This window comes from Penicillium alfredii (genome assembly GCF_028826965.1).
Source record: "Penicillium alfredii strain IBT 34128 chromosome Unknown utg000004l_segment0_segment0, whole genome shotgun sequence".
Lineage (NCBI taxonomy): Eukaryota > Fungi > Ascomycota > Eurotiomycetes > Eurotiales > Aspergillaceae > Penicillium > Penicillium alfredii.
Genome location: NW_026622701.1, coordinates 2,690,939 through 2,708,482, shown reverse-complemented (window position 1 = coordinate 2,708,482; position 17,544 = coordinate 2,690,939). Strand labels below are relative to the sequence as shown.

Here is a 17,544-nt window from a genome sequence, read left to right as displayed (position 1 = left end):
AGAACCATACGCCATAAGATCAGGCGGGAAGAAGAAAACACTCAGAGAGAAGGGTTCTAGACAGGATATAGACAAGACAAGACAAAATAAGAATATTGGGGAGCAAAAGAGAGTGTAAGTCAAAATGAAAATGGAAGTGAGAGAGGAATGAGGAGAAAGGAAGAGGATGAGCAAGGCGGAGGGAGGAGTGGGGAGAGCTGGACGGGCGATGCCCGTAAAATTACAGGGGATTCCCGGTGTTTTTCGTTTCGAATAATTCTAATATTATAAATCTTATAATAATTAAGGTCGGGTTTCTTCTAGTAAAAAAAAAACATGGCTTAAATTATTCGATTATTCCCTAATTCTTTGATTCCCTTAAATTACAGGGATTTTCCCGTTGCTTGGTGGCGACTCTGCCCTTTTGTTCTTACAGTCGGAGAAGCGATCCGGGTTGTCTTGGAGGATCTCTCTCTCCCCTTGGCCCCAAGGCTATAAAATTAGCAAGTTCAGTTCTTTTGTTCTGATTATAGCTAGAGTAGAAGAAACAAAGAGATCTCAAAGGTACTCACAGTCTATGGGGACTACCTTGGTAGATTACACCTGGGGATGTATCATACATTTATAATATTATAATATATTACTATGGAGATCCATGGATGTACCGCAACAATACCGTAGCTGAGTCTCCAAGAATGAGGCCCGAGTCGAGACGTTCGGCAAAACGGGTGTGGCCGGGATGTTCCCCTCATATAATTATATTATGATATTATAGAATATTGTATGATATGGAATTATTACAGGATTATTATATCGAGAGTGCATGTTAGCCTAAAAAGAAAGAAAAGAGCCCAAACCTGGTATGAACATACCAGTGACAGCCGATCATCCAGACTGCGGAATGTTCCTTGAGTGGCAAAGTGATTGGTATTATCTTTTTACTATACTATTACTACTACTAATATACTAATACTTATATTCTAAATCTATGCAGTATTATCAGTATGTAACAAAACAATTAAAAAAGGGCCACCACTAGCGCGATGATGTGTCTCGCCGGGAGTCGCACCTGGTTTGAGTCGGGCACTTTTGATTGGCTTGGCCGCTTTCACGGGCTTCGTTTCTTTTTTTTTTTTTCTTTTTCTTTTTCTTTTTCTTTCTTACAGACAGATCATGTTCTGTGAACTAGAGCATTAGGGGTTATATTATTCTGACTTCCAGTGTCCGTTCACGGAAACTAGAGAGGGGGCCCGTGGATCCCCTTGCTGCAACCCAACCATTGGATTGATAGTGCTGAGACAGACATTGGCCGTGCTTGGCTTGCTTCATTTATTGTGTCCACTGCCAATGGTGCGTACAACCCTCGGTGGCTTGATCGATCGTGATATCGAGAGCAATTCGGATCGGTAGACTGGATATTTGAATAGAAAATAAATAGAACCCCATTAATCAACCATCTCTCCTATACTACCTAGGTAAATTACCGTAGAAGAAAAACCAAAATCAAGAACAATGTCCACCCAAAACACCCTCGTGAACCACCACTCGCTCCACCCAGCAACCCACTCCTCGTCACCGTCCACGACACCCCCCCCTTTGCGTCAATCATCGCCGCGCTTCCCGCCCGCATTCTCACAACCGCCTCCACCCTCGGCTATCCCAGAGTCCGCCCTCGCCCAAACCCTAGAACCTCACAGCGGTCGCAGCCATCCAAACCGTTGACCGTTAATCTGCCAGACGGGGACGGCGACACTGCTGCCGAACTAGCGACCACGGTCAAGGAAGTCATTGCGCTTGCTGCAGTGGGATGGCACACCGAGGACATGGAGAAGAGGCGCGTGCGGATCATTAGAGCGGCGGTTGGTGGTGGGGTTTTGTGGTCAATGTTTGTACAGACGTGCTGGCTTATGAGGGGGGCGACATTGAGTGCGGGAGGACATCTAGGGAGCAGACCAAGCCGTTGTTGGCTTCGTAGAGCCCTTGGTGTTATCCACAGATGTAGGTAAATAAGTAGCAGGGAGGAATTATTGCTTAGGATGAATAGCCTAACACTCAAATCCAATCCATACTACTACTAGTCTGAACATTTGCTAAATCAATCGATTGCCCAACAGCACAGCGTGTATGTACCCACCCTATGGCCGAGTGCAAAGCCCATCAACACACTTGTTCCCATAACAGCAGTTCTCATCAACAAGGCACGGCCCCTTGTCCTCCCTGCAGCCAGGCCAGTCCGAGTCGGTCGACCGGCACTTGGTGGCAGCGCAGTAGCCCGAGCAGCAGCTTTGGCCGGAGCCACCGGACTCGCAGTTTTCTGGTGTGGTCAGAAGGAGATGAAGCAGGAAAAACATCTGTAGATAGACAAACTCTATCCCTTCCGGAGAAATCAGCATGACTTACCATAGACCCCGAGACAGGTAGCGGTAGGCACACAGGTGGTCAGAGTCGTGGACGTAGGCGTCGTGAAGACAGCCGTGGTGCAGAACTCGGTACCGACACAGGCATCGGCATCACCGCATCCAGCGGCCGCTACGAGAGATGTCAGTTAGGATCCTGAGTTGAGGGAGAGGAATGAGTATAGTAGATACAGACAGCCCAGGGCGACCTGAGAAAGGAGAAGAGCCAAAGGCGTTGAGAAATGCATAGCGACGAGAATAATTCCAAGCTTTTTTTGAGTTACCGTAGGTGTACAAGGTGACTGATTCTCAGATTGTTGAGTTATGTGTAATCAATATTCCCATCAACATCTGTAGGTTCAGGACTATATATATACCCATCGATTCCTCATACACATCAAAATAACCACCAAGATACCAGCAGTGGAACCGAAAGCAGATGAGCCAAATACGAAGCTGCAATACATCACCACACTGCTTTTGGCTGGGCATACCTAGTGCTGGGGTATGTTGTTTGCCGTTCGCGGGAGGGAGAAGATATCCAACCGCGGTCACTGCCATCTCTCGCCACGGGAATACGGGGCGTGACACGAACTAGATAGGCGTGCCATGGCTCTATTGGCAATTTTTTGAGACATTGACCAGACGGGATAGGAGTGGGAATGGAGGTATATTTAGAAGTATTTGTTGGGTATAGTAGACACCAGCTTGAGTATGAACCGGTTCAAGTTATATAGTATATCTCCTTGATGCATAGGAGCACAACGAGGGCATTTTCAACTACAGCAAATACAGACCTAAAAAACAAATACAAAGAGCTCACCTCTATGTATAATCCACACCTATTCTCCATTGGGTCAACCCCGGATTCTGTCTAGGCGCTCGACTATCTATCCTTGGTCGCCTAACCCGGCATACATGATAGTTCAACAAAAACCATGTTAAAGATAAGAGCCTCTGTGTATTACAGAGAGAGTCCAATTGTAAAAAAATCCATCAAATTTGTTCTGATAGGGGCCATTTTCTATATATTGGGGGCTATGTATTTTCGCATGATTCATTTTTAAGAGCTTGAAATCTAACAACTTTTACTATCTCAATTGTCCAAGTCAATACATATACAAAAGTATACAAAATTGACACTAATGAAATCAATAGAATTGACCATAATTATTGCTAACATATTTATACCCATATAAAAAAATCCTGTTCGTAGGCACCGATCCACGCCCAGCCTCGTGGGGCTTAGACACGGGAAGGAAGCCGATTCCCGCCCTATCGGGCTCTATAAATAACTCCACTCTCACTGCACATACTGTAACTATAGTCTTCTACCCATGGAAGCTATCATATTTAATAGCACATCCCGGAAGAATCATATATGTATTATATATCCCAGGCATATCTTCCAAGTCTTATTCAATGGTAATTAGAAGCAAGGTTCATCCACAACCTGATAATTCATTCCAATAACTAGTTTTCGGCCCCCCGTGGATCTAGCACTAAAACACAGATTCGAGCTGGAGCTAGCGGCTTCCTTTGACTCTGAAACACCGGCTCAGACCACGTCTTGGGATCCTTCAGCTTTTCGACTTTGTTGTATTCGAGTTACTAACTACAATAAATACAACGGATTGTTGTGTACATATTGTATACTAACCACACTAGTAACCATGCTGATGCCTGCTCGGTAGATCCTCATTAATACTAATTATAGAACAAAGACCATTGTCTAGAAAGTGAATGGTATATATGTATATACCCTGGTAGCTAGGAGCAAGAACCATGGATTGTGGGTTATTGAGCTGTGGCTATGGGATTCCAGATTTCGGGTCTTGAGTCTGAGGAACTACGGTTAGATTGTCACTGACAATAGTCAATCCTCTTTGAATTGCTTCTTTAATTATAGCTTCATATTTTATTTGATTTGATTGGACTTGATTGTATATTAGAGTTCTATCGTACACTGATCAGTAAAACAACCTCATTTACACGGTGGTATTCGGTGCAAAACACGAAAGGAAAAAAAACTCAGAACAAAGCAAGCACAGCAAAGAAAAAAAGCAAATAAAACACAAGAAAGAAGGTTAGCAACAGAGAAAAGAAACAGATATTAGGGGTAAGCGGTATGAAACAAACCAAGAGACAAAGGAAACCAAAAAAAAAGATACCAACCAGACACCATAATGGAGAAAAGCAGAAAAGACAAAGCAAAGCAACGAAAAGAAAACCCATTCCCTGATCCCATATCCATATCCATACAATGTTAGCCCCATGAAGATCCGGTTCCCACGCTCTATCTATGCTGTTTTCTCGTCTGGTCGTGTCTCGGTAAGCCATGTCATCCGCACGCAAGCAAATCGAAAATCAAATGTGCGAGGACAGCTGGGATGACAATCCGAATCAAAACCCATAACCCCTCCTTTCCAAATACCTGGGACACGATCAGACAGTCCCGACTCCTTCCCATCGATATAAGTACAAACAAACATTAAAAATGCACAAAACAAGCCAAAACGGAAGGAAAAAAAACTTGCTTCCATGGGAATCAAGGGGAGGGAATTGCATCGAAACAACTTAACAAAGGAAATTGAACAAAAAAACAAAGTGAAATTCGTCCATGTGGCCCCGCATCATACCGGGGTCGACCAAGTGTGGTCACCCATTCTGGGCCTCGTTTCGTAGTTCTCTGGCTCAGTGCTGGTCGGTCGACGGATGGTGGAGTTGGGGAAATACATGTGTGGGGGGCATGGACGTTGGGTAGGCCGGGCCACTCGGCTCGGGATAGGTGAAGTCGTTGGCCGATCCCGGCGAAGGCATGCCGGCATGAGATGGCGAGGCCCATCCCAAACTAGTCATGTGAGGGCTTCCGCTCACACTGTTCGGCCGGTGGTCATTGTTGGCCGGCGGCTCGAGAGGCTGCGGCGGAGCATAAGGATGCGAGGTCATGGCTGGCCGGGAGTGGGGTGCACTGCCGAAACTTGAAAGAGAGGGCGAAGTTGTCGTGGGAGATGCCCGAGGACTGCCTTGTGAGAAATCACCTCGCACGTGCGGCGGGATAGGACCACTGCCCATATAGTAGTCTCCGCCTGACCGGTGCATATTCAGTGGAGGAAGGTCACCGCCGGGCGACAAGGACGGGTGGTGTGCAGGAGACGGAGTCGATTGGATTGAGCCATGATCCGGGAACATGCCCTCCTGTCCTCGCCCCCGATCCTTGTTTTGGCGTAGCTGAGCCTCAGTTTCAGCGGCCGCTTCCTCGATTGTCCCAGTGTGATGGTTTTGATGCCGTGTTAATGTCGTGCGTCGAGTGAAAGTTTTCTGGCAATTGGCGTACGGGCACTTGTAGGGTCGCTTCCCGGAATGAATGCGGCGATGTCTGGCCAACGATGAAGAATCACTGAAGGGCTAGATGGAACACCGTGTTAGACTCGATTATACAAATTTTAGGCACTGGGAGAGCATACCTTGCCGCATCGCTCGCACATGTGCGGCTTTTCTCCGGTATGTACGCGAGAGTGTACCGTCAATGCTGAGCGTTGGATAAACTGCTTCCCACATCCAGGCCAGTCGCAGGCGTGGGGCCTGATTCCAGTGTGGATTCGCTCTACAAGCGTCCAAGGTTAGTGGCTTCGAGTCTCCAATGTATTGGGCGAGACACTTACCATGCCGTGCAAGGTCGCTACGTCGAGCGAATCCCTTTGTTGCATGTTGAGCAATGAAAGGTCTTCGGCGGTGGATCAGCACTGGCGCTCCCCGGAGGAGGCCCCTGATGTATCGGAGTATCGCCAGCGTACCCCCCAGGGACATAGGCCATATTCCGGGGCGTGGAACCCGGAGGCTGTGCATAGTAGAAGGGATCGGGCATCCCCGAGTCCATGTGGACGGGGGGCGGAGCATGAGGAGGATATGTGTTGACAGGAGTGTCCGAGGCACCCGGTTCGGCCTTCATGGTTGGAGAGGCCTGGGGGTGCAACTGTGCACTCCGCTGCATGTAGTGTTGTTGGAGTTGCGCTTCGGCGGCTGCGGCTGCGGCGACAGAGTTCTTCCTGTTCAGGATGGTCGTGATGTCCATGACCCGACCCAGCGAACAGCCGAGAGACGGTAGTCAAGGACTGCTCTCAAGCAGACCGTTGGAAGATTGTAGCTTAGAGTAGATCACTCTTGAATGTTGACTGTCGACCGATTCATCCACCGTATGGTCGGTACGCGCAATGATTGGTTCCAGGGCAATTTCAGTCGTTCCAGATAGATTGCCAACCACTGCGATCCTGCTGTATCGAGGTTTTCGCCACTTGACTGTCGATCAGCCCGAGGATGGAGACGCGTCGGTAGCGGAGGATTCTCAGGTTTTGGGCCAACGCCGAAACACAGATCCAGCTCACTGTGTTGTGGCAGGAAGCAAAAGTTTGCCACAGGTTCCAACACCTGGTTTCGCGATTGTTTAGGGTATTCTGCCAGGATGAGGGTTGGGCGGCAGAATTGTACACGTGCTTTCTCGTCTCGGAGAACCCTTGGGAGCTTCTTGGGTCACGATTCTCGCGGAAATCAAGTAGGATTCGATAGAACAGTCGGCTCGAGGGGAACCGCGCGACGGGGTCTTGGGAAAGGAGAGGTATGTCGGGTCGATTGGGCGGGGATTCTGGCAGACACAAGAAACAGTCAGCCCCAAAAATCAACTTGGAATGGCAAAGACCTTGCCCCGGTGAGATTGCCCGAGCCCAGCTGAGTGATGCTGCGATTGTTAATCGCAAGGTGACCTTGTCGCCCCTGGTACTCCGCAGTCTTTGGGATGCTGGGCCATCTACCCACGGGGTTCCAGAGGACATCACGGAAGACAAGACGCCCATGAGGGCTTGCCTGAAATCAATGGCAACCACCAAGAGAAGGCCGGCTTGGGGATAGCATTTTCGTCATGACGATTCCATGGGAAATCACCAAGATCGTACCAAAAGACAGACACGGACATACCTTCACAGAAAACCAAGACTCCCGCCTGCAGGCAACCCAGGGACTGGCGAGAAGAGTAGATGAAGAGGGAAAGGGAAATCGCGCAAACAAAGTCGGTGGGGAGCCGAGTCGTGCCGGCAGAAAAAAAGTGCGCGGAGATTTGCGAGAAAGGGGAGATGATGTAGTTTTATGATTGTGATTTAATAAATATATAAATTAGATCAGAAATATAAATCATAAATAGTCAATAATAATAAAATCATAAAATCATAATATTATTATTCTATTTAGGTGTGGTAGGTGCCACTCGTGTCGGGCCGTCTACATACATCATTATTTACATTTCCTGTTGTTTTTCTCTCGGCTTTGCAACTCTTCTATTCATATATCCATGGATAGCATGTTTTTTTACTCTGTGCATCTATCAAATTTATCAAATTGAATACTCACAACTCATATCCAGGACTCACTTTTCCTGCCAAGTGTACCCCCAAACACCTTTTTGCCCAAGAGACAAGAATAGTCGCACTAAAGCCATGTCCCTGCAAGGTCCAACCGTACACTTCAGCCTAGTTCTCCTAGTCGGACCCAGCGAAGCCCGCTAGAAGGGAAAACCTGGCACCAGAAGCCCCGTCAGCAATGCCGGCTCCACAACGTGCGCCTGCCTCCCTGTGGCCGTGCGAAAACTCGATGGATACGAGAGGGTGACGCCGATCCGAACGAGAATTTATTTCTTTTTCTTTTTTATTCCTTCTCTGGATTCATTTTTGAATTAAAAAAAAAAGCCTTGAACACGGAGGAAACCCGAGAAAAACCACGCTTGTAGATTATAGTTCGAATATCTCGCTCTCTCTACTTGCCTGATCTTCACTGCCCAATCTCCCTCCCCAAATGAACCTAGTGCAAATAGAAAGAAAAATGATTCGAGAATATGACGCAAGTCGCATTTCCTTCAGGAGATGTGATCGGGCCAAAAAATAAATAAATAAATAAATAAAAAAAACCAAGTGGACTCCGGGAAATCGGTTTCCCAGATGCATAAAAGGGGGTTGCCCGAAAGACGCCCCTGAGGAAGATAATAAAAAGAGGTGTGACCAGACGCCCGAGTTATTTTTCTGTTTTGATTTTTACATTCGATTATTATTATCATATATATTTATATTTATATAAAGAAAGGGCAGGGCAACTGGAGGAAATCGGTCCAAATACAAGATGGAATGGTGCGACACTAGGTCTACAGAGTATATACAGTATGTTGAGAGGCATTATTGTCTCTGGATCTACCCCCCGGTGCGGAGTTGCTTCACCATCTCGATAGTCTGTTCCGACTATTGCTAGCCGATCCCAAACGGCGGAAGGCTAAATCCCCGATGATCGTTTCTAGAAGGATGAAGAATTCGATTTCCAGACATTCCCAGAGTTGGGCTGAAACATGAAATCCTTCATGTTGCAAATGTCTGTACAGCCATTCCACTGTAGCTGGATGTAGGCAATCCTAACTATGATGATTTCTTGCTTTTTTCATGTTCTTCCCCTAAAGTAAATAAATGCAGGTATGTCAACAACGCCATCTTGATGACGACGATCCCACGAGTGGGCCCTCCACCCCCTGGTCTGCTATCGGGTCTATTTCTTACTCCTCCACCCCCTTTTTTTTCGTTTCTTGGAAGACACTAGCAGACGCCGGCAGGATTTCAGCCTCCGAGAAAAAAAACCACAAGAATCCCACTGCCACACGGGATGGGTTCGCGATCGCTCAGAACTGGGTCCGCCAAGCCTTTCTCCTGACCTTCTGGTGGCCTTCCAGAAGGATTGCGTGAAAATAGAAAAGGGCCAAGATACCGGTTGCCTAATGCAGCTGCGCCTGCGCCCTGTACTATGGATATTCCTTGGGTACTTGGGTACGTACCTATTGTTCTCGAGCCGAGCCCGAGCATATATGCAACTATATCAGAGATCAAGTCACTATTGACCCGTGAGCGATCAAAGCGAAGATTTATCATTTATTTATTTATTTAGTGCCCAATGATGGATGGAAGATGCCTAAAAGGGGGTAAGAGAGGTTGGGTACCCGGGGAGTACTGTAGACTCCCTAGTATAGTTGTAGAGTAAGTATAGTTACCAGATTGTTTTTACTCCTATTGTTTGTCGTGATCGTCTTGTTCTCATTCCCTCCTTGGAATAAACCTCCACCCCCTCCCCCTAGTTGTGACGACATCATCCGGAGTGCATATCATAGTGTATAATTAATATATTATATGGTCGTTGCTCATCTCGGGGCGTGTCTGCGGGGGTTTGCGGAGATTATCTGCGGCTGTAAATCCGTTGGCCGGATAGTTTCCACTTGCTCATAATCTCATTGTGTCTCAGGTTTTTTTCGGCGAGCCAATCATCGGGAATAATCGCCTATTGTCTGATGATTGGATGTATCACCGAGTCACACATGGGCAAAAAGGGGGGAAAGATAGAAAGAGAAAGAAAGGAGGTGGTGGAACCCACGTTGGATGCACAGTACTATACGGATAGAGTATGGGGCAATTTGCCACATGGTTTAATCTGTTTTGTTCTTTTGTAAGGGTTCTAACTTTATGTTAGTAGTTAGGGTTATATACTGCCCAGCTACTGCTCGTACTTATTAGGGAATTTGTATACTCCCCGAGATTGTATCCCTTGGCTTTTTCTTTACTGGGATATGTTTACAAATAACCAGACAGCGCAGACAATGCACAAAATAATTGTCAACAAGCAAAGCTATGACCTACTTTCCACTCCGATCCTGCTGCCGCCATCTCCCCGGGAAATTGAGCACTGGCCCATTGATGTTCATCCTGAAGTCTTAGCGAAGATCGGTCAATCCTGCTCCTTTGCGGTTGCGGTAGAACCACCGAGACTAGTGGATCATTGCACTCTATTACTGGGGTCAAGATATGGGAAGGATAAAATGCAGGCGAGGTGGACGAAGTATTTGAATATACCTAGTATGCAAGAGACTGATCTGAGTAGGTGGGTTGATCGTGCAATGACAAATACCTATACTAGACACTTTATCTACAATGGTAAGCATCAATCACTACCACGTGGAGAGAAGAATACTTATATCAAGAGCATACAGCTACGAGATACTAAAGAATTCCATGTCACATGAGGAATCAATCATCCCACGGCATTAATATCAAGTATGCGTAAAGGTGTATCTCCGATCTATAAACAACCCCAAAACCCCAAGCAAAGTGCTTACGCCCAGATAGATGCCCATGCGCCGTGATGAGAGAGGACGGGGTATAGCCAGCGAAGAAACCCCCGAGTCCTCCCCAATGAATATAAAGCGAGCCGATACAAGACAGAAATAATACACGGCCTTTCCTCCCCCCCATTTTTTTTAGTCTTTTCGTCTTGTTTTCTCACCGTTTGCGCCAAGATAGCTCCAAAACCCGATCACCCTTGTAATGAGGGCGGACATACCACTGAGTGACCCGGCCATTGGGTTCGAGCACTGCATCCCGGAGCTGGTAGGTGACCTTATCGACGTCCTTGTTGCGCAGCGGGCCCAGTTCATGGAGGTAGTTTTCGTTGGTGGCGCCGTTGTGGGACTCCCATGTCTTCTCCATGGTCACATCGCCGGGCTCTGGATCCCACGAGTAGTGGATGATGGAGTATCCGTTGGTCAAGATCCAGCCGTCGCTGAAATGCCACCGGCGCAACAGACAGGTATCACCACAGATTTCTGAGATCACGCCCAGCTTGGGCATGTCGGCCTTGAACCACGACTTCCAGTGGTGCACGGAGAGCGGCGGCTCGCGGCCCGACTCGAAAAAGCCCGAGGCATCGCGCATCAGATCCAGCTGGTGGAGTCGGTGCTCGATAGTCAGGCGCGTGGTGGTGTATTGGTAAACACAGTTGGCGACGCGGCGGTCGCCCGTCAGCGGCATTTGCTGGCACTCTCCGGACACCGAGTCTAACTCGCGCAGGAGCGGTCGCGACAGGAAGATACCGCCGCCACCGAACGCGATCAGCCCGAACACGGAGATCTGCGGCACGCCCTCAGACACGCCGCCCATGTAGATCGACTTGGTGTGGTCGTAGTGGCTCAGCGTTTCGACCAGGTCCGACATGGACAGGAAAAACGTGTCATCGTCGATCATGCATGCCCACTTGGTCTGCTCTCGGGTGTGACTTTCCAAAAGTGAGATCAGAGCAAAGTATCGCGTGAGAAAGTCGTCGTCGGACTCGGTGACAATGAGATTGATCCCCAGCGCGTCGGCCTTGGCGCGAACCCGCTCGATTGCGTTGGGGGTTTCCTCGGGCTCGACTAACGCGAAAATCCGAGTCCTGGTGTACCCGGCCCAGTGAGCCATCTGGTCGAGGGATTCGTTCAACCGTTCTACGGACGTTGCGACGCCAAAGTCGATGTGGGAGGCATCCACCATTTTCGGGGGCTTGGGGACCTGGACCGCGACGGGGATAGGGATCGAGCAGCTGTCGTGCGGCCCATCCTGCATGTCGGTAATGGGCTCCTTGGGAGGCTTCAAGTCCATAAAGGCCTGGTCCAGTCGTTGTGTCATGGGCACGGGGTCGTCGGTCACGTCCACCACAATTTCACGGCGAATGTATTGGCCCACTTTGCGAACGTGCAGCTTGTGTAACATGTCGAGGTTGAGTTCGCATTTGATGTCTGACGATATCGTGATGTTGGCTCGGCCCAACACGGTGTTTTGTGGCTCGGACGACGGCCAGAGGAGAGCGACGAATGTCGCGCTCACCACAATGATGAGCACGAATCGCAGCATCCTCCTGCATGCCCAGGAGGCACCTAAGAGCGACCCTTCGCGACCGTTCAGCATCCTCCACTTGTCTAATGTCATCCACGGCTGTTTTGTTTCTTTTTTCGGCTACTACCTCATTGCTGAGACAGGCACTCCTGCGCTGGACTGGAGCAGTTCGAGGGGTTGAAGATGGGCGAACAGGGGTGATTTGAAGGGAGGAGGGAGGAGGAGGGAAGGGAGAGTATATGGGAAAATATAAAGGAGAAATCCAAGAAATCCAAGAAATTGGGACGAGGCAGAGAAGTGGAGAGAGAAGAAAAGGGACTCTCCCGTGGAGTGCAGGCCAAAGCGAAAAAAGGGACGGGACAGCGACGATCATGGTTTTCCAGATGGCCATGACGTGAACTCACGTGTGCCTCTATGGATATGATTACTCTATATTATTAGTTACTTGATACTTATTTATGTAGTATATAGTATATAGCCAATTATTTATTATTTATTATTCTATTATTATCTGAGTATCATAGTATCATAGTATAATCGTATACTCTCTAATATCTGATTCCTGCGATCTTCCCCAAACTCTACCAAACGCCACGTCCTGCGTATCGCTCAGCCAATGCTCGGCCTCGTCAGCCTCTCCGCCTGCTCCACGTCCGCGCGTCACCCATCCTTACACTGCCTTCAGCCTTCATGTGCAGGCAAAAATCCAGGGGTTTTGACCATTTCCCCGATTCTTCATCCCCGGATATCTCCAGGCAAGAGAGCATCTCATTTTCTGGTTCCACAACACCTCGTTCGACTTTGCAAGGACCGATCACCCCCTGTCGATGATCTGGGATTCTGATACTTTGTATCCGGCCCCACAGGCGAATAGGCTTTTCAGGGTTCAAGTTGAAACTGGCCTGTTCGGATGTACACAGATCATCTTAGGCCGCCGCGACAGATCACCTGCACCGCATCAAATTTGCCTCTGGAAGTGCCGATCGGGTGGGCTGTGTACAGCTGTAAGTTGAGCCTCAGGCGCCCCGAGGACATAAGGGGTTCGACAGGGCCCTTCTGCACCGGACTAATTATAGTCATGCGAGGACGGTCCCAGCTTGAAATCCATGCGTAAATGGGATATTCGAGTCACATTATAGCCTCACGTCATCCCACAGTAAGGCACATGGTCGTGGGACTTGGCAGCTATAGGGTGGACAGGGTGGACAGGGTGAAACCCAAGACCCCGCTGATGGAAGTCTATGTCGGTGAGTGTGAGAGATCGAGTATCACAACACGTAGGCTTTCCAACATGAGACTTGGTTGAAACAATCATTGTCTGGTTGAGCCAGAGTGGGTGATCCAAGATCTCCCAGGGAACCCACCAGGCAATGCATTCTGATCCACGGATACCCCGAGGGAGTTTCCGAGAATGGTAGGCTGTGATACCTGAGGCGGAAAGGCAAGAATATCCACGTGACTACTACGGCAGACCATGTGGCCCCTACACGCAGAAATTCCCCAATGGGGAAAGACCATTTCCACACACTGGAGCGGGACACATCTCAGCAATTGCGCCTTGTTTCCCCCCCGGGACCGAGTTTGGAGTGCCAGACTACGCCAGTCTGATCTCAGCCTTTGATTCCATTCCCCACCATGGTTGCGCAGTCGTTGGCCTCGCTGTTGCAGCAGGCGACGATTGACGATCATGAAGAAGTGCTTCAATCCTGCAATGCCGTCCTGTCCAAGTCCCAATCTGATCTGGATGCCCAGCACATCAAAGTGGTTGCCCTCCTAAAATTGGATCGCTTTGAGGATTGTGTGCGCGTGGTGGAGGCAGGAGGCGATGCACTCAAGAAGAGAGCCGGTCTGGAATATGCATACGCCTTGTACAAAATTGGAAAGTTGGAGGAGGCCACTGCCGCCGTGGCTCGAGCAGCTGCTAGCAGAGGGACCAGCCATCTGAAGGCACAAGTGGTATGGGATGATTTTCGTTGATATTCTTTCGAGGCCCTGCGCTGACTTTCCTCGTCACAGAGCTACCGCGCCGAACAGTTCCACCGAGCCGCCGAGATCTACGAAACCTTGTCACAAGATAGGAGCGATGAGCAAAATGACTTGAATATCAACGCGTGGGCTACCGATGCCCAGCTGCAGTGGAAGGGACAACCGGAATTTGTGCGCCATGACCGACTGTCAAGGGAAGAGCTGGAGTCATTCGAGACGGCCTATAATGCCGCCTGCTTGAATATTGCCAAGGGGGCCCTTGGACAAGCCGAAGTGCTCCTGTCACGCGCTAAAAGTCAGAAACCCACTGCATACGTTTTGCAAGAATCATGTTTGACTGATTGCACTGTATAGACGTTTGCCGGACATCGGAGGACCTCACCCCCGAAGACCGAGCTGCCGAGCTTTTGCCTATCGCTGTCCAGCAGTTGTATGTCCTGAACCGACTGGGGAAGACGGAGGAGGCCGAGTCAGTCCTTCAGGAAATCAGTGTGGAGGAGTAAGTTTAATTGACATTTCTTTCGTGGAGTCGTCAAAAATAAATCGCGGACTAACTTTGATGTGTTTAGTATCCCCGAACTCTCGACGAAGAAGATTGCGCGGAATAACATTTTTTTGGCTCGCCAGACGACGATTAACCCTTACATCCTCTACAAGGCCCTCCACGAGACCCCAGATGCCATCAACAATGACCGGCTATTTGATTTCCAGAGTCATGATCTGGCGGGTAACTCACACGCTGCGGATCTTTTTGTGCAGAAATACGACGGTATGATCCGGTCCACAGCTAAGGGCCTTGCACAAAGCCCATGTCCCTCCGTCGAGGCCACCCCCAACCTCCTGTCCGTCTACAACGCCGCGGCCCACGCACAAGGGCAAACCGGCCCGAAAGCTTTGAAACAGATCCTGCCACTGTTGGAACGGAGGCCTAAAGATTTGGGCCTGCTCCTGACGGTGGTCCAACTTTACGTCAGCGTGGGCAACACCACCTCTGCCATCACAGCTGTGGAGCGCTCGCTGCACAGCCTCGAGGAATCCATCTCCGAAGCCGACCAAGACGCTCGCTTTAACCCAGGCCTTCTCAGTGTTCTGGTGTCATTGTATCAGCTTGAGGGCCGCAAGGTCCAGATCCGCTCCACCCTCGCCCAAGCGGCCTCGTACTGGCGCACCAAGCCCGAGCCGCCGGCATCTCTCCTGCGCGCCGCGGCTGCTTCCCTTTTTTGTACTCGGAGGACCAGTCTGACCTGGCCACCGCCCGCGATCTCTTCCGCTCCTTGCACCAGAAGGATCCTAAGGACCGTATTGCAGTCGCCGGCTACGTCGCGTCGCAGGCCACGCTGGACTACTCGCAGGTGGAGTCGCAGATCGACCAACTTCCTGCCGTCAGCGAGCTTATCGCTGGCGTCGACATCTCTGCCTTGGAGTCCGCGGGTATTTCTCCTTCCGCCTCCTCGGCTGCCGCTGCAGCCGCCGCTTTCGCTGGGGCTCGGAAGCGCACGGCAGCCGGCAAGGAAGACCGCGCTGCCAAGCGCGTGCGCAAGTCCCGTCTGCCCAAGGATTATGACCCCAACAAGAAACCCGACCCCGAGCGCTGGCTTCCTCTGCGTGACCGCTCGTCCTACCGCCCCAAGGGCAAGAAGGGCAAGCAGCGCGCTGCTGAACGCACCCAGGGTGGTGTCGTCACGGAAAAGACCGAGGAGGCTGCGAGCCAACAACAGAAGTCCTCTGGTGGCGGAGGGGCCAGCTCCAAAAAGAATAAGAAGAAGGGCAAGCGGTGATCTTGCTTTGGACAATGGGCGGGGAATATATGGTGGAATGGATGGATCTTTATATCCATGGATGGTTCGCATCCATCAAGAAATAAAAGCCTTATGGCTGAATGCCTGCACTGAGTGCAGAATAACACAGTGCATTCTCGTCCACTGCTTTAACAGTAGTTTCAAGGTTCTTACAGTTACATGGTAGAGTTAGTGTGGCCGATTTCTACCCACAATAGACACATCCATGGATAGAGCCACACTGTGCCAAAGCAATCCCAGCACCAAATATCGTCCCGCGTTCACCAAGCGACTAGCAAGTCCACTAACCCAACGGCGTGCGAATCGTCCCGCACTGCCGATTATAATGCTCAAAGATCAAGCGCAGCAACCTCAAATCCATCAGGGCATCCCCGGCATCCGTCTTCCCCGCCGTGTTCCCCTCCACCAGATACGAATACAGGGCAGCAAGTTCCTGTCGATACGCGTCGTCGGCACTGCTCACTATCTCGGTTCTCTTGACACGGGCACAGCTGTCGGTGTACCAGCTGCTGGCAATACCATTGCCATGTCCATTGCCATTAATATGGCCATGACCACTGCACACAGCAGTATCAGGTTCGGCCTCCTCAACAACAACCCGCACACACAACCCCTCAATCGACCCCACCTCACCAGGACACGGAAAATCATACTGCACGCTGATAGTCTTGTTTGCGCCGTAGATAGTAAGATGCGCATCGCAGCGCGGCACGCCGTCCACACCGGCTTCATAGAGAAGCGTAAACGGGTGCCCTTGTCCTTGTCCCGCGGTATCGGTGTAGTGGAACACAACCGAGTAGAACGGGACTGTAATCGAGACGCTGGACACGGCGTCTGGCAGCCCGAGACACTCGCGCATCAGCGATAGGTCGTGGCCGCCGCGTGTCCCGAGGAAACGGCAGAATGCTGCGCGGTCGGGGGTGAGGTCTTCTTCGGGTCCACCGAAGACGTCTGCGAGGAGTGCGCGGAATTGGGCGGTTGTGTTTGGGTTTGTGGCTGCTCCGTTGGTGCCGTTCTTGGTGGGTTTATTGCCGTTCGTGGTTGGTCTTGGGTTGATACTCGGCGCGCCTGCGATGTTGCGACATCGTGCGTAGTATATTCGGTCCAGACTGGCGAGCTCTTTCTTGAATACTTCTGTGAAACATGGTGCGTAGCGGTACGCACAGCTGACGAAGATCTTGGGATTGTTCTTGCTCTCGACGCTGTTGTTGGTATCCCCATTGGACTGGGTGGTGACACCGGTGGCGGTGGTGGCATTTCTCTTTTTGATTGCGCCGCGGATGTGCTGCCAGCCCGGGATGCTGAGGCTCAGAGGCGCTTCTACCATCACATGCTTGCCTGCCTTTAGGGCTGCCACGGTGTATTGCTCGCGGTCTTCCATGGGTAGGAGGTTCAGGACTAGATCGATCCCTGCATGGCGCAAGACGTCGTCTGCGACGCTTGTGCGGTATGGGATCTTGAACTGGGCCTGGCAGTGCTGCGTGACCTCGGGGTTGGGGTCATAGATGATGGAGAGATGGAAGTGGGTTGGATCGGAGTGTAGGATGGGTAGGTAGGTGGCTTGGGCCGTGTCAGTGGCGCCGAGGATGCCGACGCGAAGGACCGGGGTGGACATAGTGACAGCTGTCAGGGGTAACAAGTATAGAGAGAGCTGTCAACCCTGAT

General features: G+C 50.3%; 5 protein-coding genes across 5 annotated transcripts; 1 reads left to right on the top strand and 4 right to left on the bottom strand.

The window, feature by feature from the left end:
* Positions 1 to 2,114: 2,114 nt before the first annotated feature.
* NUU61_002663 (uncharacterized protein) lies at positions 2,115 to 2,623 on the bottom strand (the record flags this gene model as incomplete). The annotated part of the gene is made up of 3 exons (XM_056653245.1): positions 2,115 to 2,347; positions 2,380 to 2,508; positions 2,572 to 2,623. 3 exons carry the CDS (start codon positions 2,621 to 2,623, stop codon positions 2,115 to 2,117), a joined length of 414 nt encoding a protein of 137 aa, XP_056514312.1.
* A 2,446-nt stretch (positions 2,624 to 5,069) lies between these two features.
* Positions 5,070 to 6,450, bottom strand: NUU61_002662 (putative C2H2 finger domain protein; the record flags this gene model as incomplete). Its single annotated transcript, XM_056653244.1, has 4 exons — positions 5,070 to 5,783; positions 5,843 to 5,982; positions 6,041 to 6,102; positions 6,173 to 6,450. The coding sequence occupies 4 exons, from the start codon at positions 6,448 to 6,450 to the stop codon at positions 5,070 to 5,072; spliced, it is 1,194 nt and encodes a 397-aa protein (XP_056514311.1).
* A 4,276-nt stretch (positions 6,451 to 10,726) lies between these two features.
* NUU61_002661 (glycosyltransferase family 31 protein) lies at positions 10,727 to 12,166 on the bottom strand (the record flags this gene model as incomplete). Its single annotated transcript, XM_056653243.1, has 1 exon — positions 10,727 to 12,166. One exon carries the CDS (start codon positions 12,164 to 12,166, stop codon positions 10,727 to 10,729), a length of 1,440 nt encoding a protein of 479 aa, XP_056514310.1.
* Positions 12,167 to 13,729: 1,563 nt separating this feature from the next.
* Positions 13,730 to 15,858, top strand: NUU61_002660 (signal recognition particle subunit SRP72; the record flags this gene model as incomplete). The annotated part of the gene is made up of 5 exons (XM_056653242.1): positions 13,730 to 14,050; positions 14,111 to 14,375; positions 14,435 to 14,579; positions 14,650 to 15,265; positions 15,319 to 15,858. 5 exons carry the CDS (start codon positions 13,730 to 13,732, stop codon positions 15,856 to 15,858), a joined length of 1,887 nt encoding a protein of 628 aa, XP_056514309.1.
* A 304-nt stretch (positions 15,859 to 16,162) lies between these two features.
* NUU61_002659 (Gfo/Idh/MocA family protein) lies at positions 16,163 to 17,494 on the bottom strand (the record flags this gene model as incomplete). Its single annotated transcript, XM_056653241.1, has 1 exon — positions 16,163 to 17,494. One exon carries the CDS (start codon positions 17,492 to 17,494, stop codon positions 16,163 to 16,165), a length of 1,332 nt encoding a protein of 443 aa, XP_056514308.1.
* Between the last annotated feature and the right edge of the window lie 50 nt (positions 17,495 to 17,544).